General features: G+C 43.5%; 1 protein-coding gene across 1 annotated transcript in view; it reads right to left on the bottom strand.

Moving 5' to 3' along the window:
- Positions 1-1,833: 1,833 nt before the first annotated feature.
- Positions 1,834-24,156, bottom strand: part of FAM20C (FAM20C golgi associated secretory pathway kinase) — a 57,597-nt gene continuing 35,274 nt past the window's right edge. Inside the window, exons 4-10 of the mRNA XM_030284595.4 lie at positions 15,643-15,735; positions 13,801-13,916; positions 6,722-6,902; positions 6,109-6,218; positions 4,556-4,637; positions 4,409-4,468; positions 1,834-3,010 (exon numbers count right to left, since the gene is read on the bottom strand). Of these exons, the coding sequence (XP_030140455.2) occupies positions 2,758-3,010; positions 4,409-4,468; positions 4,556-4,637; positions 6,109-6,218; positions 6,722-6,902; positions 13,801-13,916; positions 15,643-15,735 (895 nt within the window). The 3' untranslated portion in view covers positions 1,834-2,757. The remainder of the gene's footprint in view (positions 3,011-4,408; positions 4,469-4,555; positions 4,638-6,108; positions 6,219-6,721; positions 6,903-13,800; positions 13,917-15,642; positions 15,736-24,156) is intronic.

Below are 24,156 nucleotides of genomic sequence, written 5' to 3'. Positions count from 1 at the left end.
CAGCTCTTGCCATCCATCTCCTGAGCACCCTGCAGTGAGTTTAGACTTGCACTGCCCACGTGGGGCTCCTGACCCCAGTTTCTCATCAGAGGCAGCAGGGAAAGGAAATTCTCCAGCACGTGAGCCAGTGACTCCATCTTCCAAGGTACGTGCACTCTTGCCAAAGAAAAGCTTCCCCTTCAGCTTTTCTGTATGCCTAATTTAAGACTAGAAATGAGAAGAATTTTTATAAGTCTAGAAAGCTGTAGCACAGAGCTTACAAGGGGGAACATCAAAGTCCAGGAGGAGAAGGAAACTGGAGGCCCTCAGAACTCTGTACAATGTGGCAAGGATTAACAACCTTTAGTCCTTTATACCTTGTACAAACACTACTTATTCCATACTAAACAACACTTAGTCTAAAAAAAAAACCTACTGATTTTGCTTGTAGAAATTCAGAACCAGATAAATAACAGTAAGTTCATATCCTTGGTAGCACCAGGCAGTCTTCTGCAGCCTTTAGCTTGAAGCACCCTGCCAGGAGCCCCTGAGCCACAGCCAGCCTCTAAAGAGCCAAGACCTTCACTGCTCTGATCCTCTTGGAACAAACAGGCTGCCAGGGCTGCTTTCCACAAGCAAACCAGGTTTGCTGAGCTGATCCCAGAAGCAGAGAGCAGAGCTGTCCTGGGAAGGTGATTCTATAGCTGCTCTGCTGTCCTGGCACAATTTCATGGTGAGAAAAAGCTGCACCTGCATTGAAGATAGACTAAGGATAATACCACCCATTTCACCTTTTTACATTCCCATGTTTTGGTGGGTTTTTTTGGTTGTTGTTGTTTTGGTTTTTTGGTTTGGTTTTTTTTTTTGGGTTGTTTTTTTTTTTTTTTTGAGGAATCCCTGTCATCATAGGTGGGTTTTCAAAGGTGAAAAAAAGCCATGGTATAAACCAGAAAATTTCCAAGTTCATGAACAATTGTACAATTTGAGATACTCTGTTGTCTTTGCATGCCATGTATGTGAGAAACATGGGAATTCCAAATGGGCAATAAAATATAAAATACATGTAGTTTTTAGTGATAATATATCAACCCAAGAAGTGAATGAGCCCATATAGCAGCTTTTTCTCTCATTAATTATTTTAATATGCTGAAATGCCTACATTTTAGTCTACCTGGCTTTTAAAGTATATGGTTATGAATCCCTGGGAAAAAAGACATCAAATGAAATAAATGGCAGCTTTGAATTAAAGTTGTGATGAACCCTGTCATAATAAATTGTCTCCTCACCCAGAGGAGTGATAAGGTATTCCTGCTGTACCACACCATGCTTTCACAAGTCAAATGCAGCCACGTGTTCAATTTATAGCTTGTTTTTGGGCTGAAAGTCTCAACTAATCTTAAATGAATGCAGCTGAGCATGATTCAAGGCTATTTGGATAAGAATACCCTGTTTCCAGCTAATTTGGACTGAGATTTTCTAGACTGTGGAAAGGTTTTTGCAGCCCAAGTCAGAGGCACTGGTGTTTCTAAATCCTCCGGGCAGTGTGTCAAAGCATAATCTTTGAGAGGTGCTGCTCCACAGCTTGTTTCTACAGTCATAATTGCAAGAGGAAAGAATGCTGAAAACATTCAAAACAATGCTTTCATTGGAAAGATTAACCCTTTTCAACACCCCAGCCCTTCCTGGCATTGCAGTGGGCATTAATCACTGATTAATCACCAATTCCCTGCTCCAGCTCCATTTGCTGCTGCTACAAAAGGGGATGACCATTTAAACAACCACTTCTGGGACACTTGGCTGGTGCACAGAGCTTTGCTCTGAACAAGATGAATGAATCCATTTAGACAGGATGGCTACACATTTTGCATATCTTTATTGCACTTTTACCACGTTGCAAACAATTCCACAAAAATGCTGCAAAAGTAAGCCTAGAGCTGCCGAAAGCAGCTTTTTACCCATATATGTATATATTTACACAAAACTATCAAAAACAAAATTGAAAAGTAGCAGCTCCACTATGATAGTCTAGAAAGATAAGAGCTGCCACCTCCTTATTGACAAATAGTACAACTTGTCATTTTACATCACTTTGTAAAACCAACATTCAAGTATTCCTGTCAAAGCACAATTAGTGAAATTCCCTTCTGGTAACCCCTGTATTTATTATCATTATTATCATTATTATTATAATTTTTTGCCTTTAAAAGTTCATAATGCCTTAACCCTTTAAATGCTGAGTAGCTGGGGGGGAAAATAAGCATTCAATTTAAATAAGATACAATGGATTAGAGCACTTAAAGGGTTAACAAAAAATACTAAGTGGACTGTCACCACAAATAAAGTGTGAGTCACAAAACTATGCTGTCCCTCTTAGTTAAATTTGGAAGGTAGGTCTGGGGTTTCATAGATATGCCATATATAAATACAAAATATTAAGTAAAGGCCTCCTTTCTATACAAAAATGACAGGAGGTTTTTTTCTATCAGACTGCTGTCTGTCCATGATTGAGTATTTTCTGAATCTTTTCATAATCTCTCTTCAGGAACTAATGAAAAGCATCACATTAGACTTATTTTTCTTTATTAACTAATCCTTTGCAGAGTCTACACTTTACCTACTTTGGGAACAATTATATCTCATTTCTGAATTCACTGAATTCACAAAGTAGCATACACAGTCTTTTGCAAGACTTTATTTTTTTGTTGTTGTTTTTTTTGTTTCTTTTTCTTCTTTGAATCTTCTTGACTCGGCTGGTAAAAACGTAGTCTTGCTATTTCACTACCTCTCGGTGGTAACAGTGTTAACATCCGTGTTAAAGTCATTTTCAACCACGTTGTCATAGCCGTCCTTCTCTATGCAGTCACTGACAGCCTTGAGGACGATCCGCAGCCGCCTGTCCATCGCCTCCAAGTGAGGCTGGTAGAGGATTGGAGCTATTTTGTCTTTTAGCAAAGATTCTTTCATCAGGAGACTGAGTTTGTACTCCTCCTTGGCTAACAGCTGTAATCGCAGATAGGTAGATTTCCTGATTCTAGGAGGGAAAAGAGGGAAAAAAATTGCAAATCAGTCGTTTCCATCGCTGTTGGTCTCGACAGTGCTAAAAGGCTTATAGCCAGAATTACAATAATAGTGCAGGAGCCTTATTCAGTGGTCTAAAATAACAAGAACCAGGCACTGTCACAGTCCTAATGCAGCTGGCATTGTCACCTGGCCACTGATCTTTTGGGGCAGAGGATTTGGAGCACAGATCCATGGGGCAGTGCAGGCAGCCTGCACATCCCTCACCTGGAAGGGCACCACTCGGGGTCTGAGTGTCAGGATGACCCCAAGAGTGTAAAATCCTCATTTCCCAGCCCATGCAGCCAAAGAAAAAAATTTGAAAGGCGTAGGGTTGGCTTCTCAAGGTTGTTTATTTTTCCTTATCTATAACATTCTTTCTCTGACCTGCTGAGCTCTGTCTAGCAAGTAGGCCATGGCATTCTGTCTGCCCTCTAGGGCAGGGTTTATATTTTATACTAAAAACTACGTGTATTATGTTTATAATAATGTGCCAATATCTATCATTTATGTTAGACAGTGTGTCTCTACCTTAAACCAATAGAAAAGTGTCACTATCACACCAAGATATGAAGGGCAAGAAGAAGGAGAAGGCCAGGACAGGCCCAAATCCCTCCATCTTGACCCCCTGAGCTACATTCTAAAACCCCCAAAATTCTACTTTTTCACCCTGTGTTAATCCAAATACCACACTACTCAAACCCTTGTGGCTTGTAATTCCTCATACAGAGTTGGCAGTTTTTTCCACACGCTAAAATGGAAGCCACAGCTGTTTTTGACTTCGTGCCAAGGGCTCTGAGCCCCCTGCCAGGGCCTGGTGACAGGCAGGGCAGCCAGAGGGATGTGCTGGACTCGGACAAGCACCAAGTGGAGCTGGTGCAGCATTCATAGGGCCACGTCCACCTTGGCAATGACACGTGTGACACACGTGGCACTGGGCAGGGACATGTGTGACAGCAGCAGAGGCTCCTCAGGCTCTGCAGGGCTGCCCAGAGCCCCCACAGAGACACAGAGCTCACCCTGCAAATCTGAAACTCTAAATGTCACCTGGCCCCTCTGAAAACCCTGGCCATGGGCACCATGGAAAGTTGTTGAGAAGCATGTGGACAAGCTGGGATTTTGTCACTTGATTTCCATGGGATGTGTATTTTGTCTTTAAGCTTCTCTCCCAAAGGCTCATGGCCGTGTTCCTGCAAGGCCCTGATCCCACAGAGGATTTAACGAGGCAGTGCCAGTGCTCAGGGCTGGCTGGGCAGGATCACTCCATCTCCTCCTCTCTCAGTGTGCAATGAAAGATTCACTTTAACATTTTCAGTCCTGTTAGTGGAAACAATGGTACAAACCAGGAAACACCTCCAGAGGGAAAACATACCTGCAGCACTGGTTTAAAGGCACCAATATGGAAAGTTCATCATGGGAATATTTTCCAAACCTGTTTAAAGATAAGAGAAAGAATGTAACAAGGGCTGTTTCAAAGACTTTTTCCTTTAACCCCAGAAAGATTATTAAAGGTATTTACCCTCTTCCATTATCTAAGTGGATAATAAAAGTTTCATTTCCAAACTTCTCAAAGGTTTCATAGTGATGTCGATCCATGTTACCTATGGGACAAAGAGAAGAAAAAAGACCATTCTCACTCTGGCTTGAGGTCAGAGCAATACAAAAGCAAGTGCTCCCCAAAAACAGTGGCTGGGTAGAGCAGAGAAAGCAGAAAACCTGCAGAGCTCATTTGCTCCTACTGTAGACACCCCAAAGTCTGTGATACTGGAAGGGTTGTTAAACCTCTGGCAGCTTTTCAAGTTCCCTGTTGCTTTTACACTTAAGCTCTAAAAGGCCCATCAGGAGGCAAAGCCAACCTTTCCACCCTTCTGGGGCACACCAAGGAAATCCCTCTCCAGCACAGCAGCACCTCAGCTGCCTGGGGAGCCTGCTCACTGCAGGGTAGCTGTGCTCCTGCTGCAGGGAGCCCTGCTGCTGCAGCCTTGCACACACACAGGGTGTGTGACACAGACGTGGCACATGTGACACGTGCAAGGCTTTGCTCAGGCAGGAGGAAATGCCTGCTTTGAGCAGGGGTGTTAATCCTGGTCACTTTGTTAATACTGCATTCAACTTCCTGAATCCCAGCCAAACATCCTGGCTTTCCTCTGTAAGAAGTTTGCCCCAGTTGCTCACTGCCTGGGAAGCCAGAACAGCATCGTGGCTGTAAGATGTGGACCAGGATGGTGCTGACCTGCACAGCTGCACAGCTCTCCCTCTGTGAGCTGCCTTTTAAGGCCAATGTGCAGAGCACTGCTGCCAAGCTATGAATTTTGTCTCCCTGGCAGGGGTCTTGAGCTACTTATAGATGCCACCCACATATGGCTCCTGAGCTGTCACCTGGCCTCTCCTGCTGCAGCCTATTGCAGGAATCTCAGTGGGGGCAATGGCACAGGATGTGTCCATGCTGGCATGTGCCCAAGGATCAAGGATGGAGGTTGGCAACTCAGAGGTGAATTTGTTGCAGCAGGAAAGGTTTCATGTGAGAATGAGAATTAGGCTTGGAATGTATCACTAGTACTTGGCTGTAAATAATTATTTTATTGAGATCAGGTTACATAAACAGAAGAATTCCTGATACAATCCACAGCTGCCTTTGTGACAAAGCAATGCCTCTTCCCCCCCAACCCTGACATTTTATAGAGGAGCAGCAGAGAACACTCCTGCAGGATGAAAACAAAGCACCAGTAATGAGCAGTCCTTGCATGTGCACCCAGGAGCCATATATTACAGGGGTAAAGCACTCACTAAAGCAAACCGTGAAGCCCTTCACTGTTGTGAAGGAGACTGGCCTGCCCTGAATTCATCACCACTCTGCATTTCTGAACATCTTTGTTCCTTTAATCTGCACTGATGGGAATACATAACCATGTAAATCTGCATTTCCTCATAATCATCTAGAAAAGCACATACAGTAAATGCAGCTTCAGCCACGCTTTAGCAAACTGCTGAGCTATGCAGAGCAGTGCAGAAAGAAATGGTTCTTATTCTAATTAAATGTTGCATTTAATTTTTGAAAGAGATGAAACATACCCATTAGGAAATCAAAAACTGTCATATCCATTATATCCAGAATTCTGGTCCCACTGTCATATGGGGGTGTTTGTTTAACCTCTTCACAATAATCTGGATCAACTTCCCATCTGGAAAAGGCAATATTTTGATATTTTATGTGACAAAGCTTACTGAAAATAACCGAAAAAATGTTACTTTGCAAAGCTCTACTTGTATCATGTTCGACTGAGGGTGGGGTCAGGTAGAGGCAGCAAATTCCAGCAATGCAGGCAAGCAAGGAAGATTGTGACTGATGAAGAAGGAAGAAAATCACAAGACTGAAAACTATCTGCTTCAGGATTTAGGAGACTAGCTGCACCATCAGTCATGTGGTGCAAAGAGCTGAGCCTTGTTCAGGGCTGCTGAGAGCAGTGCATCTTCCTCCCTCTGACAGGACTTGTTCATGTCCCATTGCATCCTGGCAGTGTCCCATGAGGGAATTGTGCCAATGAAGGTCCTTTTGGGTTCGGGACCACCAGCTGGAGCTCCTGGCACATGGGGGCAGGGCCAGGGAAAGCCCAGCTCCTCTCCCAGGGCCAGGGACTGGGTTGTTTCCCCACCACCCTGTGCAGCTCTGCTCACCACTACTCACTCTGCTTTCTTGCGCTTGTGGTAGGAACGCCTCCAAGGGTTTCTCCAGGTTTTCCTTTTTGCTAATGACAAATCAGGCAGGAAAGCAGCCAGGGACCCTTCAATCTGATCTGGTTTCCCACACAGGGCGTGCTCTGTTGAGCAGTAGTAGGAGCATTCCCCATAGAAGCAGATGTTGTTGGCTGGCAAAGAAAGGAAAACAGTTTTAAAGCCTACCCTTAAATTAGTATTGAGAATTCATAAAAGCACTGATGTATGTAGGAGCAGAAATAAATTCAAACCCCTGTTACCACACATAGTTTTCCTCCACTGAAACCACTAGAAAGACATTATTTCAGTGGCTGGGATCATGCCCTGTGCAAAGCTCTTTTTGACTATTTCCAGTCTATTTATATTCCCCAAACCTATTTTTTTTTTTAATCCTGTCCTTTCTCCTTTTGTTTTCCCAGACTGATACATTCCTTGGGAGCTATTTCCTACCCCAGGCTGGGACCCCAAATCCCACAGCTGAGCAAGTGGCATGTGCCCAAAATTAAGTCACTTCTCAAAATCTTGGTTTGTTTCTTTAAGAACGGAGAACATTTCATTCATTTCCTTGCTGGTATGAGAAGAACTGGCAGTTTTTGCAAGGAGAATTATTTATTATCAAGAGTCCCGTGGGGGTGTGCATGGAAGGTGGAAATAGCACAGACGTAACGCTGTCAGCACACATCTCAAACACTAATTCCTTCCTCCACACCTCACATTACTCCAACAACCACAGAAAAAAGAATCTGCAGCAGGTTTTGGACCGTGTGTTACCTTAAAACCTCCCCAAAACTGCCACCACATATTTCTGTGCCAACAGGAACACCCACATCTTTACAAGAACATCCTGCCCACAGGAATTCACTGAAGGTGAGAGAGAGCAGCTCATCCCCAAAGCCCACCAACAGCAGACTGTGAACAGGAATAGGAGCACACTGCTGCTCTTGCCAGTGTGCTACAACCCTTGTGACATTGCTTTATGCACATAAAATGTCATTAGAGGAAGACTGTGCCCTTTCCTCATGGTAATGCATGGAACTGAGAAGTCACATTGCTTCCTAATTCCCCACAAGGCCTCTAAATTCAAATATTGTTTCTGAACTCCTCTCCCTCTGGGCAGGCTAGGTGTAAATGAGGCAGGAAGGGCTGGGAGTAGCAGGAGGTGATTTTCTGCCTGCCACAGGAAGGAAGTGTGGGTTTGCATGGCAGTGGTGCCCTGCAGCTCACAGCCCTGCACATCACTGTGACATCCCTGGCCCAAACCTGCATCAGCCCTGTGGAGATGGGGCATTGCCAGTGGGAGATGGTGAGCCAGGAGCACAGGGGACAACTCTGGGGATGACAGGAGGGAGGGAGGAACAGAGCAAGGAGCTGTGTTTGAGGAAGGAGAGGTAGGGGAACATGGAACAGCAAAAAGGTCTCATGATGCTTTTGATTAATTAGCTGCATTAGCTGGGGCTGGCTCTTGAACCATGGAATTATAGCAAATAACCACACTACAAGGCTGATGTGTTACTACTTGACAATCTGTTCCAGCTTCCCACTGATGTCTCAGCTTTCTCTGTTGATGGTGTTGATGGCCACCTGATTTGTTCATGAAGTTGTGATTACTTTACTCTAAGACAGCCTTTTTGCATCAGTCTGCTGTGGCTGACTCACAAGGGCCATCCATCCATCCATGCTCAGGAACAACTTACCCAAACTGTATATTTATGTTCACAGGGTTGGATCATAGCAGTTAAATATACCCTGGCTAAGTGCAGAAATATTTACTCTGTGGCCAAAAAGCTTGTTGACAATTACTCAAGGAAAAGAAAAGCACTTCAGGGAAGAGAAAAGGAAGAACAGAAATTACAAAAGGAAGGAAGGGATCACTCAACATATCTGTATTTCTGAGTTTGCAATTTAAGTGTTTTACCAAGCGGAATATCCTCTCTTAAAAATTGTGTTTCTGCTGATTTGAAGCTGCAGTGGGGCATGGGCTCCAATTCAGCTGTCTCAGCATCACCCCCTCATCTCTGGAGGGAGGGAAGCATGCAGATTTATCTCAACTGCCTGAGATAACTTATCTTCCAGGGTTTCTATGACCTGACTTCCACCTGGCAGCAGGAAGGCAGTGCTTGTTCATCTCCTGCCAGATCAGTTTTGTAAAGAGCAAAAGGCCCAACAAATGCCCCCCACGCCACCACAGCCTCTGCTGCTCACTATGTAAATCTGACCTTTCAAGAAAAAGGAGTTGTATTAAACACAACATTTTGCTCAGCGGGAAGATAAATACTCTGTTTAATAGTTTTCTTCCGTATTCAGCTTGGGGAACAATGAAACCCTGCTCTGTATTGTCAATGAAAGCAACTGGGGCTAATCACTTGTCAGTAATCACACCCTGGTATCCAGGTAAGTCTTGAGGAGAGCTGGGGGCTTTGGCAGTGCTGGTGTTTGCTGCTGCAGGGCTGTGCTGTAAGCACCACTGCTGCCTGCCACTCATCCCACTCAACCCTGCCAGGACCTTGCAGCTATTGATCCTCCACAGAGCCCCATCGCCTGCTCCAGCACCCAGTGCCCTGAGAGATGGCAAGATGTGTCCTGTCATTAAAACTGAACTTGCAGTAAAACCACAAGTGTATTTCTCACTGACAAGTTACATTCAATGGCAGATCTTCTTCTGCCAGCAGTTATTCCCCCCATGGCTCAGACCTGTGGTACCTGCTCCCCATAGCTCCTGTTCAATTTCTGGGGAAAGTGGAGGTGAAAGGATGCTGGATCTCAAGCTACTGCTAGAGAAATTAACTGCCTTGATTGATACAGAACAGACATCTTACTAGGTCTGCCCTAGTCCTTACATACCAGCAGTAAGATGAGGCAGCCTGAATTATCTGGGGAAACATTCATTTTTAAGGTTTCTTAAAAATGTAAAGGAAAAAAAGAAGCACCAAATATAGAAAACCAGAGATCTCATTTAAGACTTCAAGGTGCTGTAGCAAGGCTCTTTGAAACCTAAGTAGGTGACCCACATTCTGCACAGCAGGCTGAGGGTGAAATTCCAGCTAGAGACACAAGCCCAGTGCTTCATGGCTGAGAGCAGGGTTTGGCTTTCCGAAGCAAAAATAAGAGAGAAGGGGAGATGAGCTCCCTGCTGGGGCACAGTCCTTCTCCTCTCACTAAAATTGCCCAAACCATATGTTCCTCTCAGCAGATAAAGGTGTTTCTTGCATAAGTACACCTGCACAAGGAGCAACAGCCAGGAATTTGTGCTCCTGCAGGGTGGGCAGGAATGGCAGCAACAGCAGTGCTGGCAAAGCAGACAGGGAGGGATGTTTAGACATGCTGGAATGTCCAAATGCTGAGCATTTCCAACATGCAAAACACTCCTTCACTACAAGCCAAAACTGTTTCCCCAAAGCACCAGAAAGACAAGAGAACCTCATGTTGCAGTGTCTGATTTTCATTATCTGAGGAGGAATGGATGTGATTCCTAATGAAATGCAGGCAAAAATCATGGTCTGGTGATCGAAACTCCAACTAATTACAACAATTAAGAACCAGAGTGTCTGTGTCTCATCTGCAAATTCTCTGTGCATCCTCCTGATAGCTGAACAATAATTCTTCTCAGCAAGAAAAGGAACAAGGGGGGAAACCTTAAAGCAAATTGCTCGGCAGAGCAATTCTTTTATTCAGCTTTGCATGACTGTTAATAGAGAACATTTAGCAAGCCTCTGCAATTGGAGTACTGGAAAGAATCCTGAATATTTACTACAGCAATGCATGAAAAGATCTTTCATTTACCTGCTCAAAATAATAGGTAATTCGGAACTGCTATTGTATGCTGAGAGGGAAAAAAAAATCCATAATCCCTTGGAATTGGTTAATATGAACAAAAACATAGTGCTTACTAGCTGTGTAACATTGATTTCTTTAAGCTGCTGCTTCAATTACTTCCAAAATGAAGGCTGACATCATTAATATGTCTCTTTTTTCCTAGCAAATTACCATTCATTTGTAAAAGTAGCAGGGCTACTGCAGTCTGCCCTGCTGCAAAGGATGTAAAATTAATTTAAATAATTACTGACCTAATTCCATTTCTCATGTTTAAGTCCAAACTGCCTGAAAGTGCACTTTTCTGCAATCTGCTTTCTCTCTGAGTGCAGCCTAATGCATCCACTGACCTGCCTGCTCACAGCCTTTGTCACTTTTCCATGGGAGCAGGGATGCTGCTGGGCACTCTGAAGCTGCCTCTGGCTCCCTGGCCCTGATTTCCACACCTGATGGGACACGGGAGGTGGCCCAGGAGTGGAAATGCAGTGAGGTTTCTGCCAACACATCCCCACCCAGGTCTGGGAGATAACACAAAGCTCTTGGTGGGATCCTTGGGGTGCCCTGAGCAGGGCCAGGAGCTGGACTCGATGAGCCTGATGGGCCCCTTCCAGCTCAGTTTATTCCATGATCCTGTGATTGATGAGTGTCATCAATAATCACCCTCTGAGGGTGCAAACCATGGGCTCCCAGCCCAAGGGGAACGAACACCATCCTATATATCCAATTTTACATCATGCTCTTTTAATTTTAAGAGCTGCGTGTGTGTGCATGGAGAGGGATATTCTGCCAGCAGGCGCCAAGTGTCCCCATGACCATTAATTGTCACTGAGCACTGCTGGGGATGAAGATGCAGTGACAGAGCCACCTGAAAGGGAGTCCCAGAGGGTCCTCTTCAGGCTCATGGTGGTGTACAGCCTGGGCTGTGCATGTACCCAGAGGTCACACCTCAATTTCTCACCTTTGGGGCAGCTCTCCCTCCAAACTGCCTCAGTTGCCCTTCATCTGCCCGAGGGGCAGCTCAGCCCCTGAGCCTTCCTCGGGCTCCCTCTTCCTCCTCACCCCCCAGACCACGAGTCTCACCCCAGCACCTCCACACCTCCCTCTTCTCTTCCTTCCTTGCCCTCAATCTGCTGCCTGAGCTGCCTGCTGGCCTTGGGGAAGTTGTTTCTAAAAGCTTAATTTAGGATCTTTGTTATTTTTTCATTAAGCATTAATTAATGTCTGTCTTTTAAGGTCAGTATGAAATACAAGACAGAGGTTGGGCATATGTTAATGAGAATCTGACTAATTAAGCTGGGGACTTGTAGGGAAGAACTCTGACAAGTAACCAGCGTGAATTAACCAAAGTATATTGATGCGGGAAATGTAAAATGGAAAGAAAAATGAATTGCTTAAGCATTTTATTCTCCAGAAAAGCCTGATTCATAGTTAATCAAATATTTTAATTTAATTTATCTGAGACCTCTAAATAAATTTGAATAAAGGATTATGCTTGGATGTCTGGAATTTTATAATGGCAAGATAAAGATCATCATCTGAATTGGCAGCCTTAACTCTGTGTTTCCCTGCTCTGGCTGCTGTAAGCTGCTCAGCACTTGAGAGCAGTTTTGTAATTCCCAGAAATAATTCAAGTTCATCCCTAGGTCTTGAAATATAACCTAGGAAGACTAAAAATCAAGCAAACCTACTAATCCACATCTTACTTGCCAAAATAATAATAAAATGGCTTATGTTTAGAGTGAGCCAAAGCACCTTGTGCACAGTCAAAAGATTTTTTTTTTTTGTAATTTTTTGTGCATATTTACCTACAAAAATCAAGCAAAAAATATAGTATAGAGAGACAAAAAGGGAGGGAAAGCAACTAAGGCAAATGCAGAAATGTGTGTCCACCAGGTTTGGTGAACATGTATTGACACTATAACTGTGCATGTAAAACTGGAGTGCTCATAATACTGGGTAAAATAAAACCTTCTGCAATTATGAAACATATTTTACAAGCGAAGTTCCTGGAATAAATGACTGTCTGCTCAACTGTGTCCTGCAGAACTGAACATAAATATGAAGCTAAAAATAACAGCCGTAATAATGACTTTATTAGGGATCAGAAAAGTGTGATAAACATTTTAAGAGCAAAAGCTCGGCAATGACAGCTCTGGTTTCTAGCTAACAGCAATAAATTACAGTTACATTGGGAGAAACAGTAATTAAGTCTTTGGATTTCGACTTTAGGGATCTGGGATAAACAGCTTCTGGCCAATCACACACAGAGCAAGGGAGAGATCTCCAGAGCTTTCTGCTCCAGACTGCCTCTTACACAAGTCACAGCCTCAGATCAGCAAAGCACACTTGCACACAGCTGAAACAATATGAAATAAGCTACTGGAACATGCCACTGTGCTTTAGATTGAACCTATAACCTATACATTCTATATGTAAGAACAAATTTAAACATTATATCTCTGCCTTAACTCAGAGCCTCAGTTTCTCCATCTCAGCATCCAAGATGTTAAACAAGAGATGCTACCCATTTTTCCAAACTTTTGCCCATTTTCCCCTATTCCAGCTGCATATTCTGGTGTGCAGGATGTATATTCTTCCTTGACTTTGTCCACAAAATGTTGTGAAAGACTCAAGAGTGAGTGGTATTGGCTTCTGGGTCAGCCCTCAAAGCATGAGTGAGGACTGTGAACAATTCAGGTCACTTCTAGCCCAACAGAGAATTTGAGCTGGAAGCAGGCTATATTACATATGTATTTCCTGATTTTTTATCCAAACTCCTGTTGTAATAAAACTTGAGTGGCTCTGTGAAATTAGGTTTGGTACTCCAGTCAAACCCAGAAATAAATGCAGCTGACCAACAGAAGTGACATATCACATTGCAGTGGGAAAAAAAAAAACAAACACCTGAATAACTAATGGACTGGGTAATAAGGTTTTGGGTAAACTGAGAGCACCAGAAAAAAAATGCATTAGAAATTGTTCTACGTAAAATATTTTTTGAACACATTGCTTTGGTGAACATAAAAGCCTCTCTCTGCAGATAATTTGTCAAGGGGAAAAGGCACTCAACTCAAAACAATAAAGTCTTTTTTGTAAGCTATGTCTCCACATTTATTTTTATTCAAAGGTCTAGAAGACAGTTTTATTAGAAATATCTGAGCAATTAAGCAATCTACACATCGTTTCCCTAAATATGTGTTCAGCAGGATAGAGAGAAGAGAGTGTTATTTCCAGGACTACCTGGTGAGATGAAAAATGTTCTCCACAGCTTCTTGTCACGAGTAACATCTCGTATTTCTCTTGTCATGTTAACCAGTCTACCTGCGACCGGCGGCACGCGCCGGAAATCCAGGATCCTGCAAGAGGCAGAAGAGACATGGTTTATGTAAAGGATTAAAGTCTAATGAGAGTTATAGGTTTTAGGAAGCTTCATTACACTCTGAAGGCACATTTATCTGTGGTCTTTAAGGAGTATAAAGCCCATCACTTTAAAGTGGATAATTCTTCATGTAATGCATTACAAAATATGTCCTGAATATGATGAGCTCTGCACTGCCTACTGTAGTATGGAGTAAAATACAAGAAAAGTATGGAGGGCATTGTTCCATGATAAAAATGAAGATACATATGATTCCAAAAACCAGAGACAGCACAAAAATTTATATTTTCACTTTGTGCTACTTCGTGATTGTTATGACACGCATTTTGCTCACCAATTTTTAAGTGACTTGGGGAATGGGATTTCAGCCTCTTTCCTCCATAAACACCATGTAATTCTTTTTCTGACAGCCTTAGTATGTGTTTGATTTATTTCCTTCTGCTCCTCTCTGTTTTAATACCCTTATACCAACCTAAACAATCTCCCTGAGACCAAAAATCTTCCCACAGGCAAAGACTGGGAGAAGAGCCACTCCCTATCCCCAACTCCCCCGCCTTCAGATATCATAAAAACCTCCCTACGAAGCACTGCTGTTAGATACAGTAAAAGAGCAAAGACCCCATACAAAGTCTCCCCATAGGCAGGATTTTTATATCCACCGTCTGCTGTTCACATTTTCTTCATTGGGTAGCAACTGCTTTTCCTGCTTAGTGTGTGGATATTTAACACACCCCCCTTAGGAACTCCACTGATGTTTTTTTTCTACAGCACCATCTGCTTAAAAAGGCAATATAAAATGTAAAGCAGAAGGGATCAACACCAAGGTCAACAACAATGAAATAGAGAAGATCCTTGAAGGATCTGATTAGGATTGGCTCTTACTGGAAAACCTACCCTGTGCCACCCACCGACACGTTCCCATATCCCAGTCATCATTCCAGAAGGCAGCAATACTACACCAACCCCCAAATAATTTGTGGCCCCAAAGCTTTGCGCTTTTGAAAGGATGCTTCTTGGCTCCTCACAGTGTGAAGGAGGCTTCAGTGAAATGCCATTGTTCCCAGACATACTGTTAATCACTAATTAGTAATTCCCACCCCTCATCTGGGCAGGCAGGCAGGGCTGCAGTCTTGGGGTAGCCACCATCCCCTGCACTAACTCTGGAGGGGGAACGTTTCCAGCAACAGGAGCATGAGATGACCACCACTGCCCTCTCCTTCCCACTAATTTTTGGCATAAATATGCTCCTGATGTGGGACAGTCCCAGCTTTTTCTGTGAAATCAGAACTCCCTTCCATCTCAAGGACTCCTCTCTGAAGGCACCATTCCCAGGGCTCCCTTGGATCTCTGTGCCCTGGAGCTAATTGGGGTGAGCCAGGCTCCCGTCACACTAACGTGACACATTCCCTGGGAGATGGGTCCTCTCCATATGTACTGCAAGATCACAAGGGAAATTAATTTCTCAGCTTCTCTTCAATTTTTCTTGTTGAGAATTACTTATTGCCAGGTTTCTCATTCCCCGAGTAAGTCGCATTTCCTAATTATTAAGTTACTCTTTCATCATCTGCCATTTCATTTATTCATGGCATTTGCCCACCTTTGTTCCATTTTCCCCTTTTAAAAAGTAATTCAGTTACAGGAATGGTCAAATGCAACAACTTATCACAATATTTCCCCTTTTAATGTAAATCTGTCCTACTTGCCTGTCGAGGTGAAATGCTGCTATTTCTGCATTATGTCTCTCGTAGTCTGAGAAGTAAAAAAAGTCAGGGGGGGTTTCTTGTTCTCTGGTTTGCCTGCAAAGGAAAACAAGGGAAGTGCTTTAATGAAGGGTTAGCATTCCTAAAGAGCAGTGCTCAGTCATCAACATGCTGTTCAGGAGTTCTGTATTGTTTGCTTAATGGAAGACCTTTAAATACCTCATTTGTGCATTATTTGCCATGCAGCCTTCATTTGATCTTCTTTTTCGAGCCACTCTAACAAAAAATAGGAATTAAAGACTTGTGCAGGCAGTGTGCTGTCACAAAGCTGTTCCACTCAAAACTCTTGCTCTATTTAACAAGATCTGTTTTATCACTCTCAAACATTTCATTAGCGATAGCGGTGAAGACAATGTCATTTCATTAAATTATCATTAACTGTAATTATGAAATTTCCAAAAGTAATAACATTTTTCTTTCATCTTTGGCAGCCATGCAGCTCCCATCTAAAATATGCCTCTCCCTTTGTATTACTTAGAGCCAAAAGTGAGATGTTTTTCTCATTTCAGAAGGAACAGGATCATTGCAGTTTGATGGCCACACCACTTGTCTTGTTTCAAAGAACATTAACAAGACTCTGCTTGAGAGGGGATGCAAAATTTGTTGTTTCTTCAGTTCAAGAACCAATAAAAAATTTCATTCTGATAAGAAGGCTGGAAATAGGAAGGCTAAAGTTTCCACAACACAGCACATGGAAAATACAAAGCTCTGTGTAAGAGAGGAGCAAATCCTTGTCTCACTTCAAGCACCTTCCCGTCCTTTTGGACGGAGCACAGCTCAAGCAGCTGCCCAGTGCAACATCTGGGTCCCACCTCTACCTGTTTTGAAGTCCTCAGAGGGAGATAAGCCCAGCAAAGCTGCCTGCAGAGCATCTGCAAGGGAGGACAGCTCTCCAGAAGAGGAAAACAAAGCTCTCTCTCATTCCCTGCTGCCACAGGTGGCCCAGCTGACAGCTCATGCGTCACTCCTGCTGCCTGCTGGCAATGAAAATACAGCTTCTGCATGGAGACCTTGGTGCATGAGAAGCTTTGGGATCATGCTGGTGCACAGCTCAAACCTCCTCATTTGAAGTCCTAATTTTGGGTTTGCTGGGGACCTGAAGCTGTGTCTACCCACCACTGTGACTACCAGAGCTGCTGTCTGCCCACAAACCCACCTGGGGCTCTCCAAGCTGCTGGAGAAACCTGACAAGTCCTGTGGTTTTTGGCTGTATGAATACTTTGCTGTGCACCCAGCAGGGTTTGAAAGCCTGATATCCTTTCTCATACATTCCTTTTTATTATTTTAACATCTTGGCAAGGTACTCTATCTTGCCCTAAATGATGAACAACATCAAGGTATTTGTCTCGTGTCCACTCAAGGTCAGAGTGACCTTAAACTCCCCAGTGATGCTGTGGCAAAATGGCACTGACCACTGTCACAGCAGTGGTCAGGGAGGTGGCCAGCACTTGGCTGAAGTCCTGCTGGGCAGCTGCTGTGGCCACAGAGATCACAAGGACACAAGCTAAAAGAGAGCCTGGCATAAAATAAAAAGCAGCACTTTGCTTTGTCTCTATAAGAAATACCAAAGGGGAAGGAGCACACCCACAAAAAGGAATGGGGTGTGCACCTCACACCACACACTAAGCAGTCAAGACAAGAGTTAGGAGCTGCAAGTCATTGTGCATATTCCCTTAAAAAATGAAATAATGAGCCCTGAATATTAATTCAAAGAAAAACGATTAACCTATTTCTGCTGGCCATAAAATTACATATTTGTATGTAATCTTCCCTCCTCTCCAGATTTTAAAAGGGTTAATTTCTTCAGCAAATCCTCACCTCAGAAACTTTACGTAAATCAAGCACAGCGGGTAAGGTGCAGAAAATATTGCTAATTAGCTAATCAATGTCATCTACTTTATATCTCCTGGACACTTTAGAAGAAACCACGGCTGTTCCTTTGTGAGAAAATCTTGCTGCAGAAAATCAGACTGAACTGAGGGCTGGATCTGAGGCTTGCAAGCACAGCCTGCCCCAGCCCAGCCCCTGCTCCCTTTCACTGCTCCCTGCCACCCCAGCCATGGCTGTGGATATTCTTCATTTGGGAGGAAGGACAGCTGTCCTGCAGGCTCAGGCTTGTTTGTACATATTTTCCTGCTGTCAGAATGTATTATTAAGTGGTTGCACACCCTCCTAAGGAAATAATGAAACAGATTGCCCTAAAACCTTCAAAAAAGGACACCAAATCCACAGTGCAATCTAGGCAAGGGAAATACGGTCGGAATCTGTGGGTATTGGTGATTCCGAGATTGTGCCTCTTGAAAAAACCATGTTATTCAGAAAGCAAAGTGGAAGGAGGATTTTCCAACTATCCAAGATACTTTATATTCCTTATATTCCTCTGTAGAGCTCTCCAGAACTCAGAGGTACCAGATCCAAACGTGAAACCCTCTCCTGAAACAACCTTGAAATATCCTTTATGTTGACTTACTCCAGTCTTCCACCGATATAACAGAAACCTGATTTCTTGGATCTAATATTAACTAGACAGGTTTTCACTCAAGCAGACATTTATTTTTAATTTGATGTCTGCAGCAGTACCTGAAGAGGTTCCTTGGGAATTCCCCAGCCAGAGCAAGCTGCCACACCACCAGCAAACACTAAACTAACACTTGTGTGGATTGTAGCCCAAGAAACACAACTGAACTTACAAAGCCACATGAGTCTGACAGAGCTCTGAACCAATGCCATTGCCATTAACAGACTGATATGAGAATGGCTTCAAGTGTCAAAGGGCACCTACATCATAATCTAGAATGTTTACTTTATCCAACTGCATTGATACATAATTTTATTTTATCCATGTTAAAAAATGCCTTTTTTTTTTTAACTGTGCATAATCTAATCAAGTCTGTTTTTTGCTAATTCTAACGATCTATTCTGATGTAAAAATATATAGAGGTGGAAGATCAAACTGCTCTCAGCAAGTTCAGTGAGTTACTCCAGCTTTAGATCATGGTAACTAGTCTTCAGCCCCTAAGTGACAGGCTGGGAAAGGGAAATGAAACTCCCAGACCCTTCCAGGTCAAGTAAAACCTCTTTTAAAACAACACTGGAACTGATCCACCCAAATGCATGTTTGAAATCTGAACTGCATTTTAAAAGGGAAAAAAAACCCACCCCTACATACAAGTCAGTTTGATTTTATTACGTGATGGTTATTGAAGGTTATTGTCTAACAAAATGACACATATAATGAGATACTTGAGCAAAGAGACCACCACAACTTCTGAGGGACAATGAACTGCAGTCTGAGCTCCTCAGTGCCAGCAGTGCCATCCCACCCCGAGAAGGGACAGGTTCTGCACAGGTTGCAGACGGTGGGAGAGGATTTCTGGCAGCAGCTCTTATTTTGCAAACAGTTGGAATGTGGTGATCCTCTCTTTGGAGAAGGATTTGGCAGATATTTATAACAGGAGGCTGGAAAGCTCTGGAGGAGAGACAGATGGAGGTCTGTTGATACTGCACACAGTTAAAAATTACACGGTGGCACCAGCCCAATTACAGCATGAGGAAAAGACAAATCAGCACGGTAACACGTGTAGGGGAGAAGTAAGAACTGAGGGGAAATCAAAGCCCATGAAGATTTTCCCACCATGGCACAAGTCAGAAAACACATAGGGAGCAAAGAATGATTTTAAACAGGACAGGGACACGTTTGTGTTGACACAAGGCAAGATGCAACTGTGATCTGATCTAGTGGCTATAAAAGTGAGGCATGCTTACAAACAGAAGAGAGAAAGCTGCTCTGATAAATGAACAGTCATGAATAAATCTGGTGAGTCAGCTCCTTTCTAGATACAGTTGGGACCTGGTTTGGTGTTCAGTAGTATTTGAATAAATCAACATAATGATTTGTGTTCAGAAATAATTGTAAAGTCTCAAGCTTCTCTTCAATGTTTCTGTAAATTTTTTTGCCAATTAGTTGGTCCTCCAGCCTCAACATTAATAACTTCTCAGGAGTTTTCTTTTTGCTGTTCATGAACCATATCACCACAGGGCAACTGCAGGCTCTGCAGAGACTCTGGTATTTCAGAAAACAGTATTATAAAAACGAAACCTTTACCATGGAAATCTGTATTTAGTTTCCAGGATCACTAGCATACACCTGCCTAAACTACCAGGATTAACACCCACCAGGGCCGTGCATTACTCAAAAGAATCCTGCTCAGTGCCAGACTTTCTCTGCTCTGGAGGGGTTCTATTATCTGTACAGCAGCCAGAAAGCTAAAAAATAGGGCAAAGAGCCCAAAGTGAGCTAAGTATTATCCTGACAGACATATGCTGCCTCCTCATGCTGCAGTCCAAAGACATCTCTGAGACCCCTCTTGTGTCAGACCCACATCCCTGAACGAAGGAGAGGATGTGCTGCTGGCTGGAAAACAGCTCCTTTTAAACAGGCTACCCTCGTGTTCTGACACATAATCAGGGGAATCAGCTGCTGGGATTAGCAATGATTAGGGAGCACGACAAGGAGCTTTGCTGCAGCAGGGAGCAGGTTTGCTTGGGTCAGGCCATTTTGCAGACAGAGCCCCTGCCTGACCCAGCCAGGGGAATTGGGCAGCAGCAAACTCACTAAGAGATATAAAGCACTGAGGCTTTGTAATTGCATTGGCAGGGACAGGACTAACACTGATAAAAGCATAATTTGGCTATCAGAACAGATAACAGGAGATTAACTGGGTCCACCACAGCTATAGGTTGCTATTCTTTTCCTTTGGAAAGCAGCTTTCCTCTCTTGCTGAGAAGCATTTAAGGTGTTTAAATACCTGTCCTGAAGCCCAGTTGCAGGCATAACAGTTCATACAGAGTGTTACCTAAATGATAAAATATAACTAATACCAGACTAAAAGGATAGTTACTGCAGGACTAAAAGGTGGTCACTCAGCAGTTTGCTGCAGTTTCAATGATTTTATGGCCTGGAATTGACTTGGGAAGTTTTTGCATTTGGAAGCTGCACAAGCAGCCCTTTGATCCAGCACACCACTGAAACACAGATGCTCCATCAGTTCCAGAGAGCCTTTCTTCCAACACAGACAGGCCTGAAATCTCCCAAGCCCCCACTGATGAACTTCTTCTTCGTACTAATGAGAAACTCAGACTAAAAGTCCAGTGTCTGCTTGCAAGATTTTCTCCCTCCCTGCCCTCTATGCAACACTTATGTCAAATTGGATTGTGCAGCAGGGGGATCTAGAGTGCCCTGAGATCATCTAAAGCTTATTATTCTAAGTAAAGGAGGCAGCCCATGGGAAAAAAGAAAGGTGTCTCTGAGGCAGCTGCAGTCCTCAGGAGAGTATCGAGATTTTGCATGCAGAGTTGTATCATCAGGGAGGGTTTTCAATGCACTTGGCACCAGTTAGAACAGGTGGAAAAAATGCCATTTAATTTTATAATACCTTTAAATGGCTTAGTAAGTCCTTAGGACGAGAAATGTTACGGCTAATGCAGCTACATCTACAGTAGCAGAGATATCTGCTGCCTATTTCTGACTCCTTATGAAGCCTTGGCAGCTGATGGCTCTGGCTTTATCAAAGCATTGTGCTGCAAAGAGCACTCCCAGGGATGATAGGAGCTGTTTACAAGAGCACAATATGGGCCAGAAAATGAGTGTCCAACGCAGGAATGCAAAGACATGCAATTTGAGTGGTACAGAAAGGATGTTTGGCCCGTTTCACTGCTATCAACCAAATGACAATATGGGCCCCTGCAGGATATTCAGGCTTCTCCAGTTTAAGTAGCAGCTCTGCAGCTTGAAAAAATGAGAGAATATTTACTGTGGCAGAGAGACAGAAATTCACAGAGGATGTGATAGCAATAGGAATAATTAGCAAACTGCCAAAAGGATAAATACCCAGATCATGCTCTTGTGTGCCAGCCCCCGAGTGCTTTTCTCCTGAGCAGACGGAGAGAGCTTGACAACAGCACATGCTCAAGGACCAGTTAGCTTAATATAAACCATAAACTTATGCAGAGAATAACAATAAGCCTCTGAAAGCACATTTGTATATATAAATATCTTGCTACCTGGCACAGAAGGACAGTGGGGGGAAGATGGAGAGAAAATCCACAGGGAAACTGTGTGTTGGGGTGGGTTTTCTTTCTGCTCCCAGTGGAAGAGCAAAAGGAGGCTCAGAAGTCACCTAGCCCATCCCCTGGCCCCAGGGTGAGATCAGCTAGAACTAAACCATTCTTGACAGACGTTGCTCTAATGTGATCTTCAAAATGTACTTTTGTGATCACACAGCCACAGCCCCTTTGTCCTACTGTGCTGGCCTTCCTCCCCTGCTTATTTCCAGCCTTGTTCTTTCCCCTCCTTCCATGATCAAGGAAAAACCATCCTGGAAACACCTGCTGCAGCTGATGTGAGTGCCTTTCTGAGGGGGCATACGTGTGACAAACACACCAGAACCACTGGCTCCCATTCCTGAAAAGAGCATCCTCAAGCCAAGACCTGGGAATGAAGCCTTGACCCCCTGAGATTGCAGATTTGTCAGCTCAGAAGCCCCTCCTTTACCAAGCACAAATTATTTATTTTAACTCATTAAAAATCCAACCAACCCAGAGTCCTGAAAGCCTATTTTAGGCTTTGCCATTAAAACTAGCACTGTTGCTAGAAGACAAAGAAGCAGCCTCTAATTCCTCTACACAGGGCATTTGTAAAAAGGTTGTGAAAAGTCAGTCCATTGCTAGGAGCAGCACCAGTGGAAGGTTCCTGCCATCCTGTGCACTAGATGTCTACATACACACACACATATATATATATATATATATATATGCAGATTTTTTATATATATAAGCAGATTTTCACCTGAGCAAAACATTGAGCTACCACTCCTGCCTACACATGCAGATCTGATATGAAGGGATGAATAATCAGGGCAAATAATGTGATCCAAGAATATGAAAAATTCATTTTATTCTCCACTAAACTATAAAAATAATAATACACCCAGACATTTTCCTCTTTTTGGGGGCTTTTCAGTTTCTTTTAGTGGTATTAATATCTCAAAATGCACCTTCTCCATACTGCTGCCTTTACTGACATTGTGCTGACAGTAAAGTCAAGGCATAATCTCACCAATCATCATTTCATTGTCTACCAGCTCAGAAGAATAGCTCTTTTTTCATTCATTCTTTTCAAATGCATAAGACATGAAGAGAATCTTTGATCAGCACAAAACACATAAGAGTTTGATCGTCTGGGAAAATTTCCTTCAGCAATTCAGAATATCACTTCCAGCTCTGTCCAGTAAGTAGCTGACTGTCACCACGGGAAAAGCAAATGGAAAAAAATCTATTAGTGTAAGCACATTTGTCAGGATGTGTTCCCCACCCGGGGTTTTTGGTGTGACAGCCACTGGTCCCCTTCCTGTCCCCTGGGAATGTGGCTGAGAGGATGGGGTGAGCTGGGTGCTGAGCTCAGCCTGGTCAGAGCTCAGATTCACAGGCTGGTGTGGTTCTTATTCTGTCCTATTCTTATTTATTCTTATTCTTCTTGTTATTATTTAGGAGGTGGCTGTAAAGAAAGCCACATTAGTGAAATGCTGTTACAGAGCAGGTAAGCCCTACAAAACCAGAGAGAGATGAGCTCCAGATGGATGTACAGAGAGGCATTTCATGCATAATCCAGCACATCCAGCAATATCTAACACTGACTGCTGTGGCTTGGACATGATGTGACCAGACAAGTAAGATCATGCTTTGTAACATTGCTCTGTATTTTCCCTGCACCCTGCAAATGCCAGTGAGGTACTTTTTTTGCCTTTCTTTAAGGAATCTTTAAATTCAAAAGGCAGGCATAGCATTGGGAAGTACACAAGGTTAAAAAAACATTTGAGGTAAGGTGAGTTTTTCCAGCATTATGGGGCTGATATCAGTTGTTATGGAAAAGCAGCCCCCCCTGGATGCTGGGGTAAGGGAAATAAAGCTGCTTTTCACAACCACTGCAGGGCTGCTTCTGCTGTAAGCATTGATCTGCACGGCTGCTTTATGGCCAGCAGTGGGGACTGAAGGGTGTATTTCCAAAATCAGAAGCTCAGGTCTTCCTACCCTGGTTTAGAGAAGGCTCCTCCTGCCCAGGGAGCTCAGCAGGAGAATTACAATCCACAGTGGAGTGAATTGCACAGGAGGCAGCACACACCCCCAGAAATTGCATATACAGGGCTCCAAAGGTGGGACTCGCTGTAAACTCATCTTTGTCTCCCTCCTTGAGATGCTGGTGGGAGGAGGGAATGTAGAGAGCAGAGGAACACTGATGCCACAGTGGCTGAGTGGCAGTGCTTGTTGGGTAGAAACGGTTTTCCATCATCCAGAACAAGCAGGGCTTGCACAGAAAAACAAACGAGTCACGGTATGAAAAGAAAGGCAAGCTCTGGGAAGCTCCTGTCACTAATTTACTCTGCAGATAAAACAAAATTC

Source organism: Taeniopygia guttata, chromosome 14 (assembly GCF_048771995.1).
Source record: "Taeniopygia guttata chromosome 14, bTaeGut7.mat, whole genome shotgun sequence".
NCBI classification, from domain to species: Eukaryota; Metazoa; Chordata; class Aves; order Passeriformes; family Estrildidae; genus Taeniopygia; species Taeniopygia guttata.
This window is presented reverse-complemented; position numbering and strand designations above follow the sequence as displayed.